The 25,350-nt window shown below is 35.3% G+C and overlaps 2 protein-coding genes across 3 annotated transcripts; both read right to left on the bottom strand.

Annotated features, from left to right (window-relative positions):
- Window positions 1-739: 739 nt before the first annotated feature.
- LOC148695652 (TMV resistance protein N-like) lies at window positions 740-12,370 on the bottom strand. The gene is made up of 6 exons (XM_088697932.1): window positions 11,682-12,370; window positions 7,099-8,197; window positions 6,709-7,008; window positions 1,852-2,700; window positions 1,138-1,753; window positions 740-1,024 (listed from the first exon to the last, which is right to left on the bottom strand). Exons 1-6 carry the CDS (start codon window positions 12,191-12,193, stop codon window positions 900-902), a joined length of 3,501 nt encoding a protein of 1,166 aa, XP_088554058.1. The 5' UTR covers window positions 12,194-12,370; the 3' UTR covers window positions 740-899.
- A 2,260-nt stretch (window positions 12,371-14,630) lies between these two features.
- On the bottom strand, window positions 14,631-19,401 carry LOC148695651 (disease resistance protein RPV1-like). 2 transcript variants are annotated; one of them, XR_015964798.1, is made up of 6 exons: window positions 18,698-19,331; window positions 17,193-18,291; window positions 16,806-17,105; window positions 15,779-16,627; window positions 15,064-15,621; window positions 14,631-14,954 (listed from the first exon to the last, which is right to left on the bottom strand). XR_015964798.1 is itself a non-coding variant. In XM_088697924.1 (6 exons), the coding sequence occupies exons 1-6, from the start codon at window positions 19,207-19,209 to the stop codon at window positions 14,776-14,778; spliced, it is 3,552 nt and encodes a 1,183-aa protein (XP_088554050.1). In that variant the 5' UTR covers window positions 19,210-19,401; the 3' UTR covers window positions 14,631-14,775. The 2 variants fall into 2 exon arrangements, 1 of the variants encoding a protein (XP_088554050.1); XM_088697924.1 differs by having other exon boundaries at window positions 15,064-15,676; window positions 18,698-19,401.
- Window positions 19,402-25,350: the final 5,949 nt, after the last annotated feature.

Genomic DNA, 25,350 nt, shown 5'->3' with positions numbered 1-25,350 from the left:
ATGCTAAGAAGAGGAAGATTGTTGACAGAAGAGCCTCTAATAGTCGCAAGATAAGGTATCAATACATTCTTCGGTTCCCTATGTGAAACTGCTGTGATTTTGTTTTGGAATATCTTGGAGCATATGTTGAGCAAACTAGGCTAGATTGTTTAAGGCTTATTGCATTATGCTTTTGCAGGTATAATGTTTATGAGAAGATAGTAAATTTCATGGCTCCAGAGACCATGGTCATTTCTACTATGCTTTCTGACCTCAATAATTTGTTCGGGTTGAAGAAGCAGAAACCAGCTTCCGTAGTGTAGTAGCGATGCAAGGCTCAATCAGCTGTATAGTCCTTGAATCTCAGGTTAAGAAATTGTCTGCTGTAAATTTATTTGATATATTATTCAATATAATATCTGTTGCACTGATATTTATGTAATTTACACAATTTTTCAATGGGAGCCGAGTCTTTAAGATGTATGATTTTGTTGTAAATGACAATTAATATCTGTAAATTTGACATTTACAGAAATATTTTCCCCCAATTCGATGAATTGATTCTTGCCTGGTATTGCTAAAGATACGTCCTTCCCTTGTATGTTTCGAATCATTTTTTTTTCAATTATTTACTGCTAGTATACAACCATCTGTTTATCTTCTCTAGTACAGGATTGTATGCAATCAGTGGCAGGGAAGAAAAATTCTTAAGTATCGCTAATGTTGGATGTATTTTATGCTATATTTATGCAATATTTGATGATGTTGAACACATTTGAAACTTCGATATTTTGAAGGCAGAAAACATCTTGAAAACAAGGAGGGAACCCAAAGATGTCTGTATCGAATAAAATTACAAACTCATGGATGGCTTGTGGACTATTGTCGCTTCTTTTTCTGGGAGATAGAGGACCGAACTACTAGAGCAAGCGTGAAAAATAAGCCGGCAGCTGTGAGGAGCACCTTCCAGCCTCTGAGGCCACAGTTGTTACTGGCAGCCCTCGTCCTTGCAATTGTGTAATCAGGTTCATCCTCTTGCCCTTCTCTGTTTGAAAAACATACAAATAACATAATATTTATGTTTTTTAATTGAATACAGACGGACTTGGAAGTGTTTGGATGAAGTATAATTCATTGCAATACAACAACACAGCATACCTGTGTCTCCTTCATCAGCGTCCATGATGAGGCGATTAAGCCATCTCTCTTCAACAAATTCGACATCGAAACCAATGGAGTATATTCCTGGTATATGCTCCCACAGGGACAAATCTCCACCGATGACAAATGGATCATTAGGATCTAATTTGGTGTTGTGTTGGGTACTTATCATCATATTATTCTGGTGCTCGTGCATAAGCTCGACACCAAACTCCCTTATCCGAAACATCTTATTTGGTCCGTTCATTACTGAAACCACCACTTGATCTCCACCTTGTAATATTGTTTCGTTCTCCATCTTCCAATGGCTCAACCATATCATATCTTCTCCGTCACCTGGGATACCATAGAATAATGGGCAATAGATCCACTTCAAACCCTTGCTCTTGTTACTCACTTTGATTATATTTGAAACCATATGCCAATCATCATCATTATTAGAATTCTCCTCATTTGCATAGGTAGCAAAGATGTTCAAGCCTCGGATTCTATGACTAGAAGGGAGTAAAGGGACACTAAAAGATATGGAGGAATTGGTACTTTTATAGCTGAACCGGCCTGGAACCTCATTCCCAACAAAAAATGTGCTGAATATACCATATTGATACAGTCCCTATGCATTTTCCACGATCATCACAACATTACTAAGCCATTTATTTCCCATTATATACATGATATGAGAGAGAGAGAGAGAGAGAGAGAGAGGCGCACCTGGACATGACTCACTTTTGGATGTGAGAATAGTTGGCTGTTCATTCGAATTGCAGGCATGGATTCCAAGTTGCACAAGCCCAAAAGTTTGATCATTTCCACATCAACTCTATCAATAGGCTCTAACTTGTATAAGTACTCCCACTCAACTAGATTCCAGTTGTCATCCACCCTGTACGTTGCAGACCATGGCTCAGGGGAAAGAGGTATTATTTTTCTTAATGATATGCATCCGGCTATACTCATCCTTTGGCGTACTTTCGGCAACCCCACAAGCGATTCGAGTCTATTACAACCCTTGAAAGAGAGTTTATCGAGCCTCCTCAAACCTTTGATGAAACCTGGCAGACTGCAAATTGGATTCTCAGCTAACTTTAGTTTTCGCAACGAGGATAGACTACTTAAATCCCTACAAAAGTCATCATCAGAAAGATTGCACCCCATGAGACTTAACTCTAGTAAAGAGCATGGAAAAGAACTCAAGATAGTTGAACTTCTTTCTGGCCACAATTCACTTATTGGAATTCCATCTATTTCAAAAACTTTCAGAGACACCATCTTCTTCATCATCTCCACTGGAAACTCTTTAAGATTTGAGCAGCCAGTTAAAATAAGTTTTTCAAGTGATTTAAGCATGCACATGTTCTTCGGAAGCATCCTAAGATTCTTGCAATCCTTCGTATTCAAGTACACAAGTCTCTCCAGGTTTCCAATGGACTCATGAACATCAATCAGGCTGGTGCAATCAACAAGAATCAATTCTTCTAGACTAGGGCAAAGTGTGAAGTCCATGATTTCAATGAGGGAATGGGAATGGCTGACGTCAAGGATCTTCAACGATGGAAGAAACTGTGGAAACAAAGGAAAAAAGAAAAAGAAAAAAACAATGAAATAAGTATCTAACATAAGAAATTAGTCATCGAATTAAAGAAAACATAGGAGTTCATTTTAACTGTCACGCCCCAATCCCGACATACGTCCAGAATTGACATGTGACGTCACCAAAAATCCGTATCTATCATATCTCACCTCCGAGACATGGGCAAGCACAACACAATAATCGAATCACATAGTTGTTTTTCGTATGCTTTATGGCTGCATCTAACCTCCCTGTTAGACTGCCTACGTACCCTAAACAGGGATCAAGCCATTCGTAGTTCGTCATGCACAATAATTGACATATAACACACTCCAATTAAGTCGAAAGGTATAACGTTTCTCAATCAATCAATAGAACTCGACAAGCATGAAATTACTTGACTCAGGGTTACATAACAACCCATATGAAAATCATGATTTCCCCTCCAACAATATATAGGCAATTATGTCACAACATGATACCGCAATTCACAACATATATCATTTTCAAGAACCAACGATGTACAATACCATTCTCTAGCCACATTTATCAACGAGTCTAGTCGTAACCATAACCATGGTATCCAACATATCAATCCCACATGACGATTTACTTTTTCCACTTCAACCATCACATAATTCATCACGTTTTCCACATACCATCGCATTTCATAGTGTGTAACATAGTTAAGAATTAACAAAGCACACATTAATCTCTAGAAGTATTAATCAACTAAAATACTCATGATGACCCCACTCATAAGCAACGTCATTCCATAATCACCTCAATCAATAATGTCAACCATCACATCATCAATAACATATACAACAAGTCGAAACGCAAGGCTAGAGTAACACAATTCAGTTGAAGACTACATCTTTGGAAAAAGGGGATTTTGGACCACCCAACGGACCAAGGCTCCAAAGGGGATTCCGGACCATCACTCAACGAAATCCAAACAGAACTCAGTTCCAATCCACCCAACCGAATTGAACGGGAGTCCAAGAAACATAACAACGGCTCGAAGGAACAAGACATGATTAAAGTTACCCAATTCATGAAACTCAACGAACGAAGCAATATTGAGAAAAATCCACATCATAATGGGTCATCGGTCGTTTACTAGACCTCACAACTCCCAAGCAATTCAATATGCGTTTCAATCACATGTCACAACCATTTCCAATACACAACTCAAATCACAATTCACTTCATCATACTAATCACTATACTTCCAACATTATATTTCAATACATAGCTTGTAACATGTCAAGGAATCACGAAGTACAATATTAACATTTAATTTCGTTAAGCAATCGATGAGATGACATATCATTTCACGAATTTAATTAAAGAACTCTACATAATTCCCAATTTGGGGTTAAGAATAATAACATGGTAATTCTAATTTATTTTCACAATATCTATTGTGGGTAATTCCCATCTACTCGAATTTAGGATTCTAAATCACCTTACGGAATGAACTAGAGCAAGGATTCCGGACCACTCAACAGAATCCAACAACATTGGGTTCCGGACCACTCAACGGAACCAAAATATCAAGCGGTTTCTCATAATCTACCCATACCTGTCATATGTAAAGTCAATGCCAATATTATGGAATTGGTGCACTGGCAACTCAGGCACTCAGATAAGCTGAGAGACTCGGGTGAGGGACAATAAAATAAGCATGTGATACAATAATAAAACCAGCCGTCAATCATAATTTAAAAACCTTGAATATAAATCTTTCTTAAGAAATCAATACTAAACTTTTGAAAACACCGAGGGAGTCACCCAAACATCCAAAAGTTCATTCCAAACAACCATAGCATCTCACATCCATATTCACATACACACAATGAAAGTAGAAGTAGGGCGACATAGTTCATCCAAAGCCTACACCTTTGCAACCATCTCAAACTAAACTCAATGAACTAAGGTGGATACAATCCCGGACCATCGCTCAACGGGATCACGGAGTAAGAGGGATTCCGGACCATCACTCAACGGAACCCAAACCAAGATACGATTCCTGACCATCACTCAACAGAATCGCAGAGTGGAGTAGGAAGGATTCCGGACCATCACTCAACGGAATCGCGGAGTACATTGCATAACCACCAATCGATGAAACAACACATGAATCAAGTTACTCAAGTTATAAAGGCTCAACAAAACAAGAAATGAAATAATGAAACGAGCATTGACACATGTTTCAAAGCAACAAACCCCATAACAATGGGTTAACGGTCCACCACTAGCCATCACCTCAACAAATCAAGCCATTCATACAAAACAAACCATGTTTCCAATATGCACGTCAAATCCCACTTCATATAACTATATCATTGGCTAAATATGAAAATTAACAATTTATAGGAAAAATGATTATAAAGCCATTTCATATTCACACATATTAAAGTCACTCACATTTCATCATAACATACCATCTATGTAATTCAAACACCTTTCGAATATGCACGTCAATTCACCTACCACGATCATCATCAGTACACAAGCCAAATCATGTTTGATAAACATAGGTCTATGGCTAAATATATATAAATATATAATCACATTTCAATAGAATGACATTATAAGATCAAGTCAAATTCACAGATGGTACCAATATAAGAAATCAAGGTAATAACCATATCACACATGTTCAAGTCACTCTCTAACCAATGTAGGCCCACTAGACTTCACTTAAGTCTCTCATGGTACTAATTTTATTATTTAGAACAATCCGAGACATGTTGACCAAAAATCAACTCTCGGTCAACGATGGGGTCCACAACAATCCGCAAATCCGATTTATGATCCATAACTTTCCAAAGTCCACATTATGCTTCGAGGATAACATACTAAAATTTCATTATGATCCAATGGTCGAATTGTCGTCAATCACACAAACAAGTGGCGGTCCAAATTGATCACCACACCCAACAATTGAATCTTTGGCAACCAAGCTAGACATAAGTTCACATGATCACTAGAAGGTATTTAAAACCTAGACAACACTCGTGAACGATCCCACGCACCTCCACACGCGGTGGAAGTCAAGGTGGAGGGTTTACAAACCCCGAATTTCAACATTAACTAGAGGAGCTCAAATTTACGTGGTAGCTAGAGCTCAACAAGGGAAACACTTTTCACAACTAGGCCGACGATAATTTCTAACCGGAAACCGTCCAATTTCACCGGAGAAAACCGGATTTCTAGGTGTTCTAAACACCCAACTCTAAAACGAATACGAAAGCACAAACTAAGCATACCTACTCGAAGATTATGAAGAGTAGATGAAGTTTCATACCTCACTCGAAAGAAATCATTGCCGGAATCGCCGGAAAAATGATAAAACCGCCGGAAAAGTCGTGGACTTTGCGACCTCGAGCTGCAAAGATGGAAAGGAAATGGGGAAATCTAAAATCACAGAAATGTAGGGCTCGCCAAGAGCTTTCCATGGACACCAAAATCATCCAAAACGGAGCTCGGATGAAAAAGATACAAGCGGGTCAAGTTTGGTGGGTTTATGGGTCAAATTTCCTCCTAAAACGGGTTAGGCAGCTCTTTTCTCCCATTTTTCCGAAAACTCTCCCTCCTTTTTTTCTGGAGGTTTCCCTCCCATTTAATTTATAGCAATTTGGTAATATTACCAAAATGCCACCAACTTCAAACGACTCTAACTTCTCCGTTCGGACTCGGAAATAAGATCTGTTTACGCCTACGCGCTCATGGAATCGAACTCTACCTAACCAATTCAAGAGTTGACCGAATAGGTCAAGAAAATTAGAATGACTAAAGTAACCCTCACTTCGTTTTTCTCAAATTTGGAGAAATAAAGAACTAGTTCCAATCAAATCTTCGAAATACGTCAAGAATAAAATAAAATAATAATTTTAGGGACGGGATATCACATCAACACATGGAGTTAGTCAACAAATTAAAAACTAACAAACTAAGGAAAATGAATTGAAATGCGTAGAGTAACATACTTTTGTTCCTTTCCAGACTTGTCTTAAGCTACTATGTTGCATTTCAAGAACAATTAGACACTTGAAGGGAAGATCAACATGTATAGAATCCAATGGAAATTGAAGCCAACACAACCATCTTAATCTTGTAGGGAAATCTGCATAACATCCATGCAGTCTTACATGACTAAGATGGAGTAGTTGTAAATTGCGCATCCTTTCAAATGCATTGGTTTCCAAGACGGTCTCATTTGTGTTTATTGGTCTGTTTGCAAGATGCATATGCATATCCAGGGCAAGACCTTGAATTGTTCGTGTACCCTAACATAAAAAAAAAAAAGTTAAAACATTATTATGGATAATTTTCAAAAGGAGAAATACATATATAGACATAAATGGCATGTTTCTTACATTCTTTTCCCTCAGTACTTCGAAAGAATCCTTATGGCGCCATAATCTACTACGTTTTCCAGACTCTTCTGATTCATGGCGAACAATTTCTCTTCCCATGTCACGGATCAAGTCATGCATTTGCACTTTGTTGTATCCATCAATTGTCACCAAGCATCTATCAACGAGATTTTCAATGCCAACAATTGTATAGAAATCACATCCATCGAGTATTCTAACAATGTAGTTTTTGTCCCTTCCTATTAGGAAACAAGCAATGTGGAGGAATAATTTCTGGTCATGGTCATCTTGTAAACTGTCATAACTTATTCTTAGTTTATTCATGATTTCACCATTAGGGATGACTTTTAGCTTCTCCAATGCACTTTCCCATACATCCATACTTTTCCCTGATAAAGAAGAACCCAAAACTTTTAGAGCTAATGGAAGTCCGACGCTATGTTGCACTACCATTTTTGAATGCTCCATGTAATTTTCTTTGGGACGGTCCTGCCCAAATGCATGCCAACTGAAAAGCTCTAGTGATTCATTGTAATTCAAAGTTTCAACTTTGTACACCTTTGTAACTTGATGTGCTCTTAGCAATCTTTCACGCCTAGTTGTTATAAGTATCTTACTTCCGGGATAAAACCGATCTTTCATTTTTAGTACTGCATCTAATTGGTCCATATGGTCCACATCATCAAGGACAAGTAGAACTTTTCTAGAGCTTATGGCGCTTTCAATCTTAATTATTCCCTCACCAACAGTTTGTATTTTCACTTTTCTACCGATCAAAATATCATAAAGAAGTTGCATTTGTATTTGAACTAGGCCATTTGGTCGATCTGCTCTTTCTTTGATATTTTCAATGAAACTACTTCCTTTAAAGCTTCTAAAATTTGAATTGTAAACATGTTTTGCAATGGTTGTCTTCCCTACTCCAGACATGCCATACACAAGAAGTATACCAACATCACTTGATCCATCTTGTAACCACAAATTGATGCGTTCAACTTGAAATTGGATTCCAATCAATTTTGGTTCAACACTCAATAGTGTGCGACTTAACTTGTCTCCAATCACTTTAACAATTTTCTTGATAAACTTTGATTCGTACCTAATAATTTGCAAACAACATAAAAAATAAATCAAACCTTTCATGTATAATAAACCATCTTAATGTGACTAGTTTTTTTATTTTTTTTTTATTTTTTTCAATTGGAAAGTGGTAGATGTTTTCTCTCAAGTGTCTGGTACGTTATATGTGTTTTGTTAAGTAATTTAGCACTTGTGGTTATTACACCTAAACAATTATTAAGTTTTTAGTGGAGTAGAGCTGCCCAATTAAGATTTCACTTCAAAGAAGCTGACAACATTTTGGGTTAGAAGGGGACAGGTGACTTTAAGATAGACTAGCCTTTATGCACACGCTCACACGCGTGCAAAATGTATTTTTTGAATCACGGCGTGCTACACACGACTTACACGTTTTAAATGTATTTATATGCGTAAATTGACAAAAGGAAAGTCAAATGTTTGAAGTAAATGAATAATCTTAGATCATGTTGGAAGATACCCCTCATAAACCAATTAAATCAACTGAATCCACATAATAAAATCGGCCTCTATAGAATTACATTAAGAATAGATAAAATAATATTTAATAAACTGATTGAATCACATTATTGCTAGCCATTATGCGGCTAAGCCAACCCCTTCCCCTTAGTGTAGATAATATCGTTTGTTAAAAAAAAAAAAACAACAATAATTTGACAACTAATTTAATCACATTATTATCCGCGTGCAAAATACTTTTTTTATAACCAGCATTACACTACTCTTAAGATGTTTTGAACATGTTTAAAAATAGAGAAAATAATATTTAATGAACAACTGATTGAATCACATTATTACTAACCTATTGTGAGATACCTATTAAAAAAACACTGTTAAAATGACGAAAATACTCCTGCCACATTTGATGCATTATTTTGGATTGCTTTTGAAGTTTTTTTGTTTGAGGGGCATTTTTGTCCAAATATTTTTTTATAAAGCTTGCGACACCAAAAAAATACTATTCATTGGCCTTGGTGGCTTTGTATATACTAGCCTTAATGCATGCGAGTGTAGAAGACATTTTTTTAATCACGGCTTGTTAAGCTCGAATTACACGTTTTAGATGTATTTATATGTGTAAATTGAGGAAAGTCAAATATTTGAAGTAAATGAATAACCAATTAAAGCAGCTGAATCAATATAATAAAATCGGTCTATATTGAATTTACATTAAGAATAGATAAAATAATATTTAATAAACAACTAATTAAATCACATTATTGCTAGCTTATTGTGAAGCTAAGCCCACCTCCTCCTTAGAGAGAGAGAGAGAGAGAGAGAGAGAGAGAGAGAGAGAGAGTGAAGTTTTGGAGATCAGCGGTGAAGTTTTAGAAGGAGGTGGAAGCTAAGGGTCTGGGTTTTGAAAGAGCAAAGGTTAAAAAAAAAAAAAAAAAAAAAAAAAATGAATGAGAGAGATATGCTACTTTAGTTTTGGAGTTTTTCTCATTTGATTATAAGTATTTATCTGAAAGTTTTTGTATAGGTTTTGTTATGTGTTTCTTTCCGACAAGTGAATTTGTGGTTGAGCTCAGCTCATTTTTGTGTGATCCATTTGTGGCGAAAGGATCGCATTGTGTGATTTGTTTTTTTTTTTTTCTTAACAAGTATTGCTATGTTAAAAACTTTCTTTTAGTTTCGCTAATACTATGATTCAAAGTTCTAGTTCTTCAATTTGATTTTATGCAAAAGAGAAATTTAACTGAGTTATACAGTTATCTTTTGTTTCAATAAATGCTTACTCCCTACTTACTGAGCTTTAAGAGCACACCTATATTTTTGTTTTGTTTCCATTCGATTTTATAAATTTCAGAAGCACATCGTGAAGGTATAGACTAGAGTTTACTAAGTATCATGACTGTATTTTGTTGGGATGTTTAGTGAACCACTATGTCTCAGTGCATTGCTAAGCTTGTCTCTTTTTTTTTGGGTTGTAAACTTTTCTGCATGATGTGGTTGTTGTATATTTTTGAAGTGTAATATTAATACTCGAGTTCTAATCAAGTATGTTTGTAAGTATAACATGAGTTAAATTAGAATGAATGTGAGTTTTAGCAGAAGGTTGTAAATGTTGGGATGTGACATCATGTCTCACGGAAGTATTGGATGAATGAATAATGAAGTGGGGAATTTAGATAATTAATAAATCAAACATACGTTGATGGCCTTTATTTGAAAAATAAAAAAAAGGACTGCTGACGAAATTAAAATGAAAAGAAGGGAGTACAGCGTAGAATTTATACCAACTATAGACAAATACAGCATAGATTACCTCCTAACCTTTTCCCACACTTGCTGACATGAAAGTTAATAAATTATTACTTAAACATTGATAAATATGTTCGTTCTTGCTGGTGGCACATTATTTACATTTTTTTTATCTAAAAATTTAATTTTTCTACCATTACCTTTTTAAAAATAGATAATGTTAAGAAGACTTAATTTATAGACTAAATTTTGTAAATTAAATGACATATAAATTAGTAATGGATTATCACTTAACTGTTGATTAACGTGATTATTTTTTATTAGTCACATATTACTTAGTTTACGAATTTAGTTTACCTAATATTGGCCTAAAAACTTTAAGCAAAGTGACCAGTAGACCAAAACGGAAAATGACTAATCCTTAAGTTGAGCCAAGTGTGATTTCTTTAAATTGGGATTATTATCCACTACTGAGATTGAATTATATATATACATATATATATATATATATATATAGTAAAATTTCAGGTAAAGTAAATTTGTAGATAAAATTTTAAAAACTAAATGACATGAAAGTTGATTAATTTATTATTTAAATGTTGATAAACGTGCTCATTTTTAACACATCATTTATTTTGCAAATTATGTTTCTAAATTTAAGAACTTTCATGAAAAGAGCTTGAGCTAAATTGATTTTATCCAAAAACCATGCTATAATTTTATTTAATGAAAAAAAAAAACAAATTTTAATGAAAAACCCTTAACTTTAATAAAAAGAATAAAATAACTTCAATTTTAATGAAAAAGACATAATTTTAATATTAAAAAACTAAAAAAAAAAAATAGTGACTGTCCTCACACTTACTATTTTATGAAACTTACTTTATGAAACTTATTACATTGTTTATGAAACTTAACGGTACTATACTGTTTATGAAACTTAACGGTACTACACTGTTTATGAAACTTAATAGTACTATACTGTTTATAAAACTTAATAATATTACACTGTTTATAAAACTTAATACACTTTTTATGAAGTTAACGAGGAACACATGTTTATATTTTATGTTTTTTTTTTTAATCTTTTTGTTCTTATGATTAAATAAAATTATTAGATGGTTTTTTTTGTTAAAATGTAAAATTTTGAAGTCTGTTTCATTAATTTTCCTTCTAAATTTAGTCTATCTAATATCATTCGGATATAAATCAAGGTCGCTACAGATCATATATCAATTTGACTCAAGAAAGAGAAGAGAAATGGAGAAAATGAAAGTTACCCATCAGCTTGATTTTGTAAGACCATGCCTGCTAGATCTGCAACCTCTGCAAGTGCCTTCCTCCATCCCTTCACCTTTTCCGGCGATTGAGATTTCTGGTGTCTTGCAAATGCTTTTCCAATACTTTCTGTCTGCTTCCTCACGTGGGACGGGTCGACATGGTAGAAGACTGGTAAAACTACATGGTCCGAGGGAGGCCTCTTGCGTTCAAGGATCATCACAAGCTCATCAAGGCACCATCTGGATGATGCGTAATCTTCTGAAAACACAACAACAGAAGCTCGTGATAGCTGGATCGCTTTCTGCAGTCCCGGCCTTATATATTCTCCTCTCTCAAGTTCATCATCGTCTCGGAACGTGAGAAATCCTGCGTTGTTCAAGGCTGTGTAGAGGTGGTCGGTAAACGTCTTGCGGGTGTCTTCGCCTCTGAAGCTCAAGAACACGTCGTAGCGATAACCCTGAAATTTTTTGGAATCAGAGGAGGTTCCTTGAGATGTTGTCACGAGAGCCATTGATGTGGATCGATGTTCAAACCAAAAGAACTGGTCTTTGCTAGATGCAATGCAAATGTCTCTGTGCAGGGGATATTTAATTGGGTTATTCCTATCTACTTCCAGGAAAATTTACAAACAATTATAAAAAGGGTTGTTCCCATGCTTTTTAAAAAGGGTTGTTCCCATGCTTGACCCAAAAAGTCTTTCTATAAATCATGGCCGACCGCTAGTGGCAGAGATTAAAACAAAAGGTTGTATGGGGTCCTTCCTATCTACTTCCAGCAAGATTCACAAACAATTATAAAATGGGTCGTGTTCCCATGCATTGACCCAAAAAGCTTTTCTTTTAAGTCATGGCTGGCTACTAGTTTATCTTATTAAAAGTTGCTAAAGATGAGTATATAGGGTTTGTGGTTTCATAGTATAATATCTACTATTTTCTTGACATTTATCTTGCAATTTCCATTCCACCTGCAAACTGCTTTGTCAGTTCAATACCGCCACAACAATAATACTTTGTCAAGTCAATACCGCCACAACAATAATACTTGTTTCCATAGCTGCAAACAGAGTATTTGAAATGAGAATATAAGTTGAAGTGTAAATTGCATTATAGTTTGTAGTAATTCAACTATACTTACATTAACAAAAAGTAAGGAAAAAAAAAAATCATATCCAATTAGATTGAATCCAGAAGCTCAGTCAAGATAACATCAAATGTTAAACCCCCTTACTTTGCGTTCCGTTGCCATGTGGATCTGTTTAAATTTTCTTTTCTTACCAAAATTTAAACAACAGAAAGTTCAAATAATTGTTGATGCTCATTTCCAGTGGAAAATGCATCACTTGTAGTCTTTTTCAAAGTTTTTTCTTATGGGACCTGCTTTGATTTTTCTGGTACCGTCTTTGCTGCAAGCGTGGAGATGACGCCGTTGTGTTATGTGATAAGAGATGTTGCAGCTTCAAATAAATTTCATTGGATATTCTGTAAATAGGTGAAAGGGGATAAATAGATCAAACTATTAAACTAAATCTTACAAAGACAATTAGCAGGGACCAAAATAATTGTTACATTGATGTAGTAGAGTACAACATTCTCAGTCAAATGATTAACCAACTAAGAACCCACATAATTAAATTAAGTACCTGTAACCTGTCATTTGGAGCCACGGAGAATGTTCACTACGTAGAATATTTGGTTGGTTTCTGCTTGTTTTTGGTGATGTTTTCCTATTTGACTGAATATATCACAGATGCTGCTAATGTTGGGATGAGAGGCAGTGCAACAATCTGTCCCAAGAAAAAGTACAGCTTGAAATTGAACTTCTGTTAAATTCTCTGCCAAAAGATATATCTTAAGCTGAGGGATTATAATCATACTACCAACAAACATTTGACCCAAAATTGAAAGGAAAAAAGTTGAAATTGATAATTGATAAAGCAAACTCTGCAATTTTATACTGAAAGGTTGACAATGGCTCCAAATTTAACTCAAGATATAAAACTACTTGTATACCTAATTTAAGTAACTAAATCTGAGCCATGACATTATTCAAACAATCTGCATCTGCAGCTATGGAAGTCAATGACATTTTATTGTCTCTGCTTATAGTAGGCTTGGAACCTAATCAATCCCGAACTTCTATTCTTCAAGTTTTTATGTTTTTGTAACATTAAAAATGGAACAAGCCTGCAGTTATTCCTGCTGACAATCACAACCTAATTGATCCTGAACTTCTATTGTTTATTGATTCTGATTTTTCACTATTTGATTATCCGCTGAGACATCATTTTATTCCTTGAAAAAGTTGCATGCTAAGTAGAAGAAAATTGTTTCTAATAGTCGCAAGATAAGGTATCAATAGATTCTTTGGTTCCCTATGTGAAACTGCTGTGATTTTGTTTTGGAATATCTTGGAGCATATGTTGAGCAAACTAGGCTAGATTGTTTAAGGCTTATTGCATTATGCTTTTGCAGGTATAATGTTTATGAGAAGATTGTAAATTTCATGGCTCCAGAGACCATGGTCATTTCTACTATGCTTTCTGACCTCAATAATTTGTTCGGGTTGAAGAAGCAGAAACCAGCTTCCGTAGTGTAGTAGCGATGCAAGGCTGAATCAGCTGTATAGTCCTTGAATCTCAGGCTAAGAAATTGTCTGCTGTTAATTTATTTGATATATTATTCAATATAATATCTGTTGCACTGATATTTATGTAATTTACACAATTTTTCAATGGGAGCCGAGTCTTTAAGATGTATTATTTGACATTTACAGAAATATTTTGCCCCAATTCGATGAATTGATTCTTGCCTGGTATTGCTAAAGATACGTCCTTCCCTTGTATGTTTAAAATCTTTTTTTTCAATTATTTACTGCTAGTATACAACCATCTGTTTATCTTCTTTAGTACAGGATTGTATGCAATCAAAGGCAGGGAAGAAAAATTCTTAAGTACCGCTAATGTTGGATGTATTATATGCTATATTTATGCAATATTTGATGATGTTGAACACATCTGAAACTTTGATATTTTGAAGGCAGAAAACATCTTGATCATGGATCGAATAAAATTACAAACTCATGGATGGCTTGTGACTACTGTCGCTTCTTTTTCTGGGAGATGGATGACCGAACTACTAGAGCAAGCGTGAAAAATAAGCCAGCAGCTGTGAGGAGCACCTTCCAGCCTCTGAGGCCGCAGTTGTTACTGGCAGCCGCCGCAGCTTTTGTCCTTTCAATTGTGTAATCAGGTTCATCCTCTTGCCCTTCTTTGTCTAAAAAACATACAAATAACATAAACTTTATGTTTTTTAATTGAATACAGGCAGACTTGAAAGCGTTTGGATGGAGTATAATTCATTGCAATACAACAACACAGCATACCTGTGTCTCCTTCATCAGCGTCCATGATGAGGCGATTAAACCATCTCTCTTCAACAATTGCGACTTTGAAACCAAGGCAGTATATTCCTGGTACAAGCTCCCACGTGGACAAATCTCCCCCGATGACAAATGGATCATTAGGATCTGATTCGGTGTTGTGTTGGGTATTTATCATCATATTATTCTGGTGCTCTTGCATAAGCTCGACACCAAACTCCTTTATCCGAAACGACTTATTTGGTCCAGTCATTACTGAAACCACCACTTGATCTCCACATTGTAATATTGTTTCGCTCTCCATCTTCCAATGGCTCAACCATATCATATCTTCACCGTCACCTGGGATACCATAGAATAATGGGCAATAGATCCACTTCAGACCCTTGCTCTTGTTACTCACCTTGATTATTTTTGGAATCCTATTCCGAAAATATTCATCATAATTCTCCTCGTTTGCATAGGTAGCAAAGATGTTCAAGCCTCGAATTTTGTGACTAGAAGGGAGTAAAGGGACACTGAAAGATATGGAGGACTTCGTACTTTTATAGCTGAACCGGCCTGGAACCTCATTCCCAACAAAAAATGTGTTGAATATACCATATTGATACAGTCCCTATGCATATTCCATTATCATCACAACATTACTAAGCCATTTATTTCCCATTATATATATGACATGAGAGAGAGAGAGAGAGAGAGAGAGAGAGAGGCGCACCTGGACACGACTCACTTTTGAACGTGAGAATAGTGGACTGTCCATTCGAATTGCAGGCATGGATTCCAAGTTGCACAAGCCCAAAAGTTTGATCATTTCCACATCAACTCTATCAATAGGCTCTAACTTGTATGAGTACTCCCACTCAACTAGATTCCAGTTGTCATCCACCATGTACGTTGCGGACCATGGCTCAGGGGAAAGAGGTGTTATTTTTCTTAATGATATGCATCCGGCTACGCTCATCGTTTGGTGTACTTTCGGCAACCCCACAAGCGATTCGAGTCTATTACAATCCTTGAAAGATAGTTTATCGAGCCTCCTCAAACCTTTGATGAAACCTGGCAGACTGCAAATTGGATTCTCAGCTAACTTTAGTTTTCGCAACGAGGATAGACTACTTAAATCCCTACAAAAGGCATCATCAGAAAGATTGCACCCCTTGAGACTTAACTCTAGTAAAGAGCATGGAAAAGAACTCAAGATAGTTGAACTTCTTTCTGGCCACAATTCACTTATTGGAATTCCATCTATTTCAAGAACTTTCAGAGACACCGTCTTCTTCATCATCTCCACTGGAAACTCTTCAAGATTTGAGCAGCCAGATAAAATGAGTTTTTCAAGTGATTTAAGCATGCACATGTTCCTCGGAAGCATCCTAAGATTCTTGCAATCCTTCAAGTTTAAGTACACAAGTCTCTCCAGGTTTCCAATGGATTCATGAACATCAATCAGGCTTGTGCAATCTACAAGAATCAATTCTTTTAGACTAGGGCAAAGTGAGAAGTCCATGATTTCAGTGAGGGAATGGGAATGGCTGACGTCAAGGAACTTCAACGATGGAAGAAACTGTGGAAACAAAGAAAAAAAGGAAAAGAAAAAAAAACAATGAAATAAGTATCTAACATAAGAAATTAGTCATCGAATTAAAGAAAACATAGGAGTTCATTTTAACACATGGAGTTAGTCAACAAATAAAAAACTAACAAAATAAGGAAAATGAATTGAAATGCGTAGAGTAACATACTTTTGTTCCTTTCCAGACTTGTCTTAAGCTACTATGTTGCATTTCAAGAACAACTAGACACTCCAAAGTAAGATCAACAGGTATAGAATCCAATGGAAATTCAAGCCAACACAGCCATCTTAATCTTGTAGGGAAATCTACATAACATCCATCCAACCGTACATGCATAAGATGGAGTAGTTGTAAATTGTGCATCCTTTCAAATGCATTGGTTTCCAAGACTGTCTCATTTGTGTTTATTGGTCTGTTTGCAAGATGCATACGCATATCCAAGGCAAGACCTTGAATTGTTTGTGTACCCTAACAGAAAAAAAAAGTTAAAACATTTATATGGATAATTTTCACAAGGAGAAATACATATATAGACATAAAAGGCATGTTTCTTACATTCTTTTCCCTCAGTACTTCGAAAGAATCCTTATGGCGCCATAATCTACTACGTTTTCCAGACTCTTTTGATTCGTGGCAAACAATTTCTCTTCCCATGTCACGGATCATGTCGTGCATTTTCACATTGTTGCATCCATCAACTGTCACCAAGCATGTATCAATGAGATTTTGAATGCCAACAATTGTATAGAAATCACATCCATCGAGTATTCTAACAATGTGGCTTTTGTTCCTTCCTATTAGGAAACAAGCAATGTGGAGGAATAATTCCCGGTCATGGTCATCTTGTAAATTGTCATAGCTTATTCTTAGTTTATTCATGATTTCACCATTAGGGATAACTTTTAGCTTCTCCAATGCACTTTCCCATACATCTATACTTTCCCCTGATAAAGAAGACCCCAAAACTTTTAGAGCTAATGGAAGTCCGTCGCAGTAGTGTACAACCTTTTCTGAATATTCCATGTAACCTCTAAGGGGATGATCCTGGCGAAAAGCATGCCAACTGAAAAGCTCTAAAGACTCATTGTAATACAAAGTTCCAACTTTGTGCACCTTTGTAACTTGATGTGCCTTTAGCAACCTTTCACGCCTAGTTGTTATAAGTATCTTACTTCCTGGATAAAACCGATCTTTCATCTCTAGTACTGCACCTAATTGGTCCATATGGTCCACATCATCAAGAACAAGAAGCACTCTTCTAGAGCTTATGGCTCTTTCAATCTTTCTTAGTCCCTCACTAACACCATGTATTTTCACTTCTCTGTCGTTCAAAATATCATAAAGAAGTTGCTTTTGTATTTGAACTAAGCCATTTGGTCGATTTGCTGTTTCGCTGATATTTTCAATGAAACTACTTCCTTCAAAGCTTCTAAAGTTTGAATTGTAAACATGTTTTGCAATGGTTGTCTTCCCTGCTCCAGACATGCCATACACAACTAGTATACCGACATCGGTTGATCCATCTTGTAACCACAAATTGATGTCTTTGACTTGAGATTCGACTCCAATCAATTTTGGTACAACGCTCAATGGTGTGCGACTTAACTTGCCTCCAATCACTTTAACAATTTTTTCAATAAACTTTGACTCATACCTAAGAATTTACAAACAAAATGAAAAATAAATCAAACATGTTATGTCTCACAGATGTATTGGATGAATGAATAATGAATTGGGGAATTTAGATAATTAATAAATCAAACAAATGTTGATGGCCTTTACTTAAAAAAGAATTAAAAGGAATACAGCACAGAAAGTACATACCAACTTTTTTCCACACCTGCTTTTGAAACATTTTAAGCAACAGGAAACCAGTAGACTAACATGGAAAATGACTAATCCTTAAGTTTATCCAAGTGTGATTTCTTTAAGTTGACCTAAATTGGGATAATTATTCACTACTGAGGTTGAATAAAAACTTATAAAAATCAAGGTCCCTACGGATCATAGTATCAAATTAACTGAAGAAAGAGAAGAGAAATGGAGAAAATGAAAGTTACCCATCAGCTTGATTTTGTAAGACCATGCCTGCTAGATCTGCAACCTCTGCAAGTGCCTTCCTCCATCCCTTCACCTTTTCCGGCGATTGAGATTTCTGGTGTCTTGCAAATGCTTTTCCAATACTTTCTGTCTGCTTCCTCACGTGGGACGGGTCGACATGGTAGAAGACTGGTAAAACTACATGGTCCGAGGGAGGCCTCTTGCGTTCAAGGATCATCACAAGCTCATCAAGGCACCATCTGGATGATGCGTAATCTTCTGAAAACACAACAACAGAAGCTCGTGACAGCTGGATCGCTTTCTGCAGTCCCGGCCTTATATATTCTCCTCTCTCAAGTTCATCATCGTCTCGGAACGTGAGAAATCCTGCGTTGTTCAAGGCTGTGTATAGGTGGTCGGTAAACGTCTTGCGGGTGTCTTCGCCTCTGAAGCTCAAGAACACGTCGTAGCGATAACGCCGAAATTTTTTGGAATCAGAGGAGGTTCCTTGAGATGTTGTCACGAGAGCCATTGATGCGGATTGATGTTCAAACCAAAAAAACCTAGTCTTTGCTAGATGCAATGCAAATGTCTCTTTGCAGGGGATATTTAATTGGGTTATTCCTATCTACTGGAAAATTGCAGTAATGAATAAATGAAAAGGGTTGTTCCCATGCTTTTTAAAAAGGGTTGTTCCCATGCTTGACCCAAAAAGTCTTTCTATAAATCATGGCCGACCGCTAGTGGCAGAGATTAAAACAAAAGGTTGTATGGGGTCCTTCCTATCTACTTCCAGCAAGATTCACAAACAATTATAAAATGGGTCGTGTTCCCATGCATTGACGCAAAAAGCTTTTCTTTTAAGTCATGGCTGGCTAGTGGCTGCTAGTGGCAGAGTCCTAAAAATAAAATTGCACCTATAGTTGCAAATAGACAGGAAATAAAACATAATTAAGTTGTGTAAAAAATGTGTGATAAAAGAAGGGGTGTGATATTTACACACCTTATTTTATCTTTTACATATGTTTTTAATTTTCGATCGTCGAATCGGATGAATTGAAGAAGATCAACAGACATAAATTAACAAGAGGTGTGTGAGAAGTAATTTAGAGTGTGTGGATAGCACACCCCTAAAAGAAAGGGTCCTTGCACGCTTGCAAAACGTCATTCGAAGAGGTTAGTAATGAATAAATGAAGAAATACATCAATGAACCAAATAATAGTGTAAGATAACAAAATAAACAATTACATTGAGTTGAAGAGTAAGAATTCATATATATTATATTTTCCTTACAGTACTACAAAATACAACTCGCTTCTATCATATTACTAGTTTAACTTATTAAAAGTTGCTAAAGATGAGTATATAGGGTTTGTGGTTTTATAGTATAATATCTACTATTTTCTTGACATTTATCTTGCAATTCCCATTCCACCTGCAAACTGTTTTGTCAATTCAATACCGCCACAACAATAATACTTGTTTCCATAGCTGCAAACAGGGTATTTAAAATGAGAATATAAGTTGAAGTGTAAATTGCATTATAGTTTGTAGTAATTCAACTATACTTACTTTGCGTTCCGTTGCCATGTGGATCTGTTTAAATTTAGATTGAATCTAGAAGCTCAGTCAACATAACATCAAATGTTAAACCCCCTTACTTTGCGTTCCGTTGCCATGTGGATCTGTTTAAATTTGCTTTTCTTACCAAAATTTAAACAACAGAAAGTTCAAACCATATTCCCATACCTCCATGTCTCTATCCTGCATTACTTTGTTGATGCTCATTTCCAGTGGAAAATGCATCACTTGTAGTCTTTTTCACAGCTTTTCTTATGGGACCTGCTTTGATTTTTCTGGTACCGTCTTTGCTGCAAGCGTGGAGATGACACCGTTGTGTTATGTGATAAGAGATGTTACAGCTTCAAATAAATTTCATTGGATATTCTGTAAATAGGTGAAAGGGGATAAATAGATCAAACTATTAAACTAAATCTTAGAAAGACAATTAGCAGGGACCAAAATAATTGTTACATTGATGTAGTAGAGTACAACATTCTCAGTCAAATGATTAACCAACTAAGAACCCACATAATTAAAATTAAGTACCTGTAACCTGTCATTTGGTTGGTTTCTGCTTGTTTTTGGTGATGTTTTCCTATTTGACTGAATGTATCACAGATGCTGCTAATGTTGGGATGAGAGGCAGTGCAACAATCTGTCCCAAGAAAAAGTACAGCTTGAAATTGAACTTCTGTTAAATTCTCTGCCAAAAGATATATCTTAAGCTGAGGGATTATAATCATACTACCAACAAACATTTGACCCAAAATTGAAAGGAATAAAGTTGAAATTGACAATTGATAAAGCAAACTCTGCAATTTTATACCGAAAGGTTGATAATGGCTTCAAATTTAACTGAAGATCAAAAACTACTTGTATACCTAATTACTGGAAGAAAGTAGAGAAAAGCAAAGTGCTTGTATCCCAGGTTATGATGCTCTGCAAGGCGATGCTTGCGATAAACCACCATATGCAACGGCAGATAGCAAACTATAATGATAATGACAATTATTATTTCAATAAATAGAAAGTATGATTCAACATAAATATATTGCATTCAATTTGATCATAATCAAATCATTAAGACAATATGCCCTGCAACATAAATTCATGAAACGCCATTTTACGTTGTCACAGATTTCTACTCAAGTTGGTACTCCTCTTTTTGATCCCACTGAGTTTCGTCACCTTATCATGTCACTTACATATCGCACTTTAACTCATCCTAGTATTGCCTTTGCGGTCAATCATATTGCTCAGTTTATGGCTCGTCCCACTATGACTCATTTGGCTGCTACCGAACGTGTTCTTCATTATGTTAAAAGGGTTCGTTAGACTTGGTCTTAGTTTCGGCCTGACTGTAGAGGAACCTCGTAAATTTTGTGACTTGTTTCATTTATTCCACTGCACCCACTGTCAATTTTACAACACGTTATCAGCACGAGAAGCTCTCGTGTCAGTGGAAAGCATAACGCCACAAATCCTGTTCATCTCTGTCGCCTAGAATCTCACAGATAAGAAAATCTTTTCATTTCATCTTAAAATCTTTGTACTACTGATTTTCCTGAAGAAAATATATATATGTTGTTGTATGACTGTATATCATCCTTTGCAGAAGCAAAAGAGTACAGACTCAAAATTCGTAAAGAATCTGATAGCCATGTAAACAGCCTCGGAACTCTAACTTGCAGACATCGGATTGAAATACTTTCTTCTTCAAAGTTGTTCGTCCGCCCAGTACCTATAACATATCAAATTTTCAGAAAATTCCAATGGTGCGATCATCGCAGATGCCTGAAATACCAAACCAGTTTCCAATTTCCGCAGAAAATTAGGCAGGCACCTTATGAGCACCAAAGCTCCATTTCGGTAGCTCAGATCGAAACTATTTCTTCACGAAAGTTGTTCGGTATCCTCTTATCCGTATCATATTAAAATTTGAGCTAAATCTAACGGCTTGATCTTCTTATAAGTTGTTGACACTCTTGTCTCCTAAACTTAGGCCTGGCAAACAGGTCGTGTCTGTCGTTTTCGTGTAACACCTGTTATCTTAACGGGTCGTGTCGTGTCACACCCGTTATCTTAACGGGTCCTTAACAGGTTGGGTCACTTTACCCAACAGGTAAACTGACCCAACCCGTTGTGACCTGCTATGACCCGTTAATAAAAATGTTTTTTTTTTCTTAAATTAGCACATACCACACATTGCCATATAAATATTACTTCAAAACATTAAAACACATTTGTCGATTAAGTACTACCTCTACACTTGAAAATAAGAGCCTAATAAATAAACATCCATACACTACTAATCTATTACAAAATATTAAATGTGCAAGGATATGCAAAATGAGAGAGTTTTTGTTTTCAAGGTTGTGAAGCCTTTCTCAAAAGTTTAAACCTTGCCAATGGAACTCAAAGCTTGCATGTTATTCCTTTTACAAAATCCTCAATTTTCAACGATCATCATGACATAAGATTTTGTGGTATCCACTAGTGTAAATATTTTAAATTGAAGATCAAATTCATCTCTAAATGTTTGTTTTTTGCGATTTTTGGCATATGCGATCGTGAAGCATATACAAACAAGTTTGACGGTTGGATCATTGAAATTATTTTCGTAGAATGCGTATCCCATCAAAACGATAGATTCACTAACACTTGGAGTTCATTTATACTTTCATTAAGTATAACATAAGATTTTGTGGTATCTACTAGGGTAAATATTTTAAATTGAAGATCGAATTCATTCATTGTATTCATATATGGTCAAGGACCGTAGTTGTAGAAAATCATCAAAATCAAAGTTAAAATAACCGTTAAATCGTGATTTTTCGTTTATAACCGTCGAAAAGTTTTGTCCCATTACTTGATCTCTGAATGTTTGTTTTTTCAAATTTTTGGCGTATGCGATCTCAAAGTATATACAAACATGTTTGACGGTTGGATCGTTGAAACTAGTTTCATAGAATGCGTATCCCATCAAAACAATAGATTCACTAACACTTAAGAGTTTATTCATACTTTCATTAAGTATAACATAAGATTTTGTGGTATCCACTTGTGTAAATATTTTAAATTGAAGATCGAGTTCAGTCATTGTATTCGTATAGGGTCAAGGAGTGTAGCTGTAAAAAAATCATCACAATCGGAGTTAAAATAACCGTTAAATCGTGATTTTTCATTGATAACCGTCGAAAGGTTTTGTCATTTACTTGATCTCTGAATGTTTCTTTTTTGCGATTTTTAGCGTATACGATCTTGAAGCATATACAAACAAGTTCGACGGTTGGATCGTTGAAACTAATTTCGTAGAATGCGTATCCCGTCAAAATGATAAATTCACTAACACTTCAGAGTTTATTCATACTTTCATTAAGTATAACACAAGATTTTGTAGTATCCACTAGTGTAAATATTTTAAATTGAAGATCGAGTTCATTCATTGCATTCACATAGGGTCAAGGAGTGTGGCTGTAAAAAATCATTAAAATCGGAGTTAAAATAACCGTTAAATCGTGATTTTTCAATGATAACCGTAAAAAACTTTTGTCCCGTTACTTCATCTCTGAATGTTTTTTTTTTGCAATTTTTGGTGAATGTGATCTCGAAGTATATACAAACATGTTTGACGGTTGGATCGTTGAAATTAGTTTCGTATAATGCGTATCCCATCAAAATGATAAATTCACTCTTAAAAGTTTATTCATACTTTCATTAAGTTTAACATAAGATTTGTTGTATCCACTAGTGTAAATATTTTAAATTGAAGATCGAGTTCATTCATGATATTCATATAGGTTCAAGGAGTGTAGCTGTAAAAAATCATCAAAATCGGAGTTAAAATAACCGTTAAATCGTGATTTTTTGTTGATAATCGTCGAAAAGTTTTGTCCCGTTACTTGATCTCTGAATGTTTGTTTTTTGAAATTTTTGTCGCATGCGATCTCGAAGCATATACAAACATGTTTGACGGTTGGATCGTTGAAACTAGTTTCCTAGAATGCGTATCCTATCAAAATAATATATTCACTAACACTTAGAGTTTATTTTACTTTCATTAAATATAACATAAGATTTTGTGATATCCACTTGTGTAAATATTTTAAATTGAGTTTATTTTACTTTCATTAAATATAACATAAGATTTTGTGATATCCACTTGTGTAAATATTTTAAATTGAAGATCGAATTCATTTATTGTATTCATATAGGGTCAATGAGTGTAGTTGTAAAAAATCATCAAAATCGGAGTTAAAAATAACCGTTAAATCGTGATTTTTCGTTGATAACCGTCGAAAAGTTTTGTCCCGTTACTTCATCTTTGAATGTTTATTTTTTGAAATTTTTGATGTATGCGATCTGAAGCATATACAAACATGTTTGACGGTTTGATTGTTGAAACTAGTTTCATAGAATGCATATCCTATCAAAACAATAGATTCACTAACACTTAGAGTTTATTTATACTTTCATTAAGTATAATATAAGATTTTGTGATATCCACTAGTGTAAATATTTTAAATTGAAGATCGAGTTCATTCATGATATTCATATAGGGTCAAGGAGTGTAGCTGTAAAAATCATCAAAATCGGAGTTAAAATAACTGTTAAATCGTGATTTTTCGTTTATAACCGTGGAAAAGTTTTGTCCCGTTACTTGATCTCTGAATGTTTGTTTTTTGCGATTTTTTGCTGATGTGATCTCGAAGCATATACAAACAAGTTTAACGGTTAGGATTGTTGAAATTAGTTTTGGAGAATTTGTGTCCCATCAAAATGATAGATTGACTAACACTTAGAGTTTATTTATACTTTTATTAAGCATAATATAAGATTTTGTGGTATCCACTTGTGTAAATATTTTAAATTGAAGAACGAATTCATTCATTGTATTCATATAGGGTCAAGGAGTGTAGTTGTAAAAAATCATCAAAAGCGGAGTTAAAATAACCGTTAAATCGTGATTTTTCGTTTATAATCGTCGAAAAGCTTTGTCACGTTACTTGATTTCTTAATGTTTGTTTTTTGTGATTTTTTGTTGATGTGATCTTGAAACATATACAAACAAGTTTGATGGTTTGGATCGTTGAAATTAGTTTCAGATAA

Source organism: Pyrus communis, chromosome 7 (genome assembly GCF_041283825.1).
Source record: "Pyrus communis isolate YQ-2024b chromosome 7, ASM4128382v1, whole genome shotgun sequence".
NCBI classification, from domain to species: Eukaryota; Viridiplantae; Streptophyta; class Magnoliopsida; order Rosales; family Rosaceae; genus Pyrus; species Pyrus communis.
The sequence above is the reverse complement of the archived record's forward strand: the minus strand, read 5'-3'. Positions and strand labels throughout refer to the sequence as shown.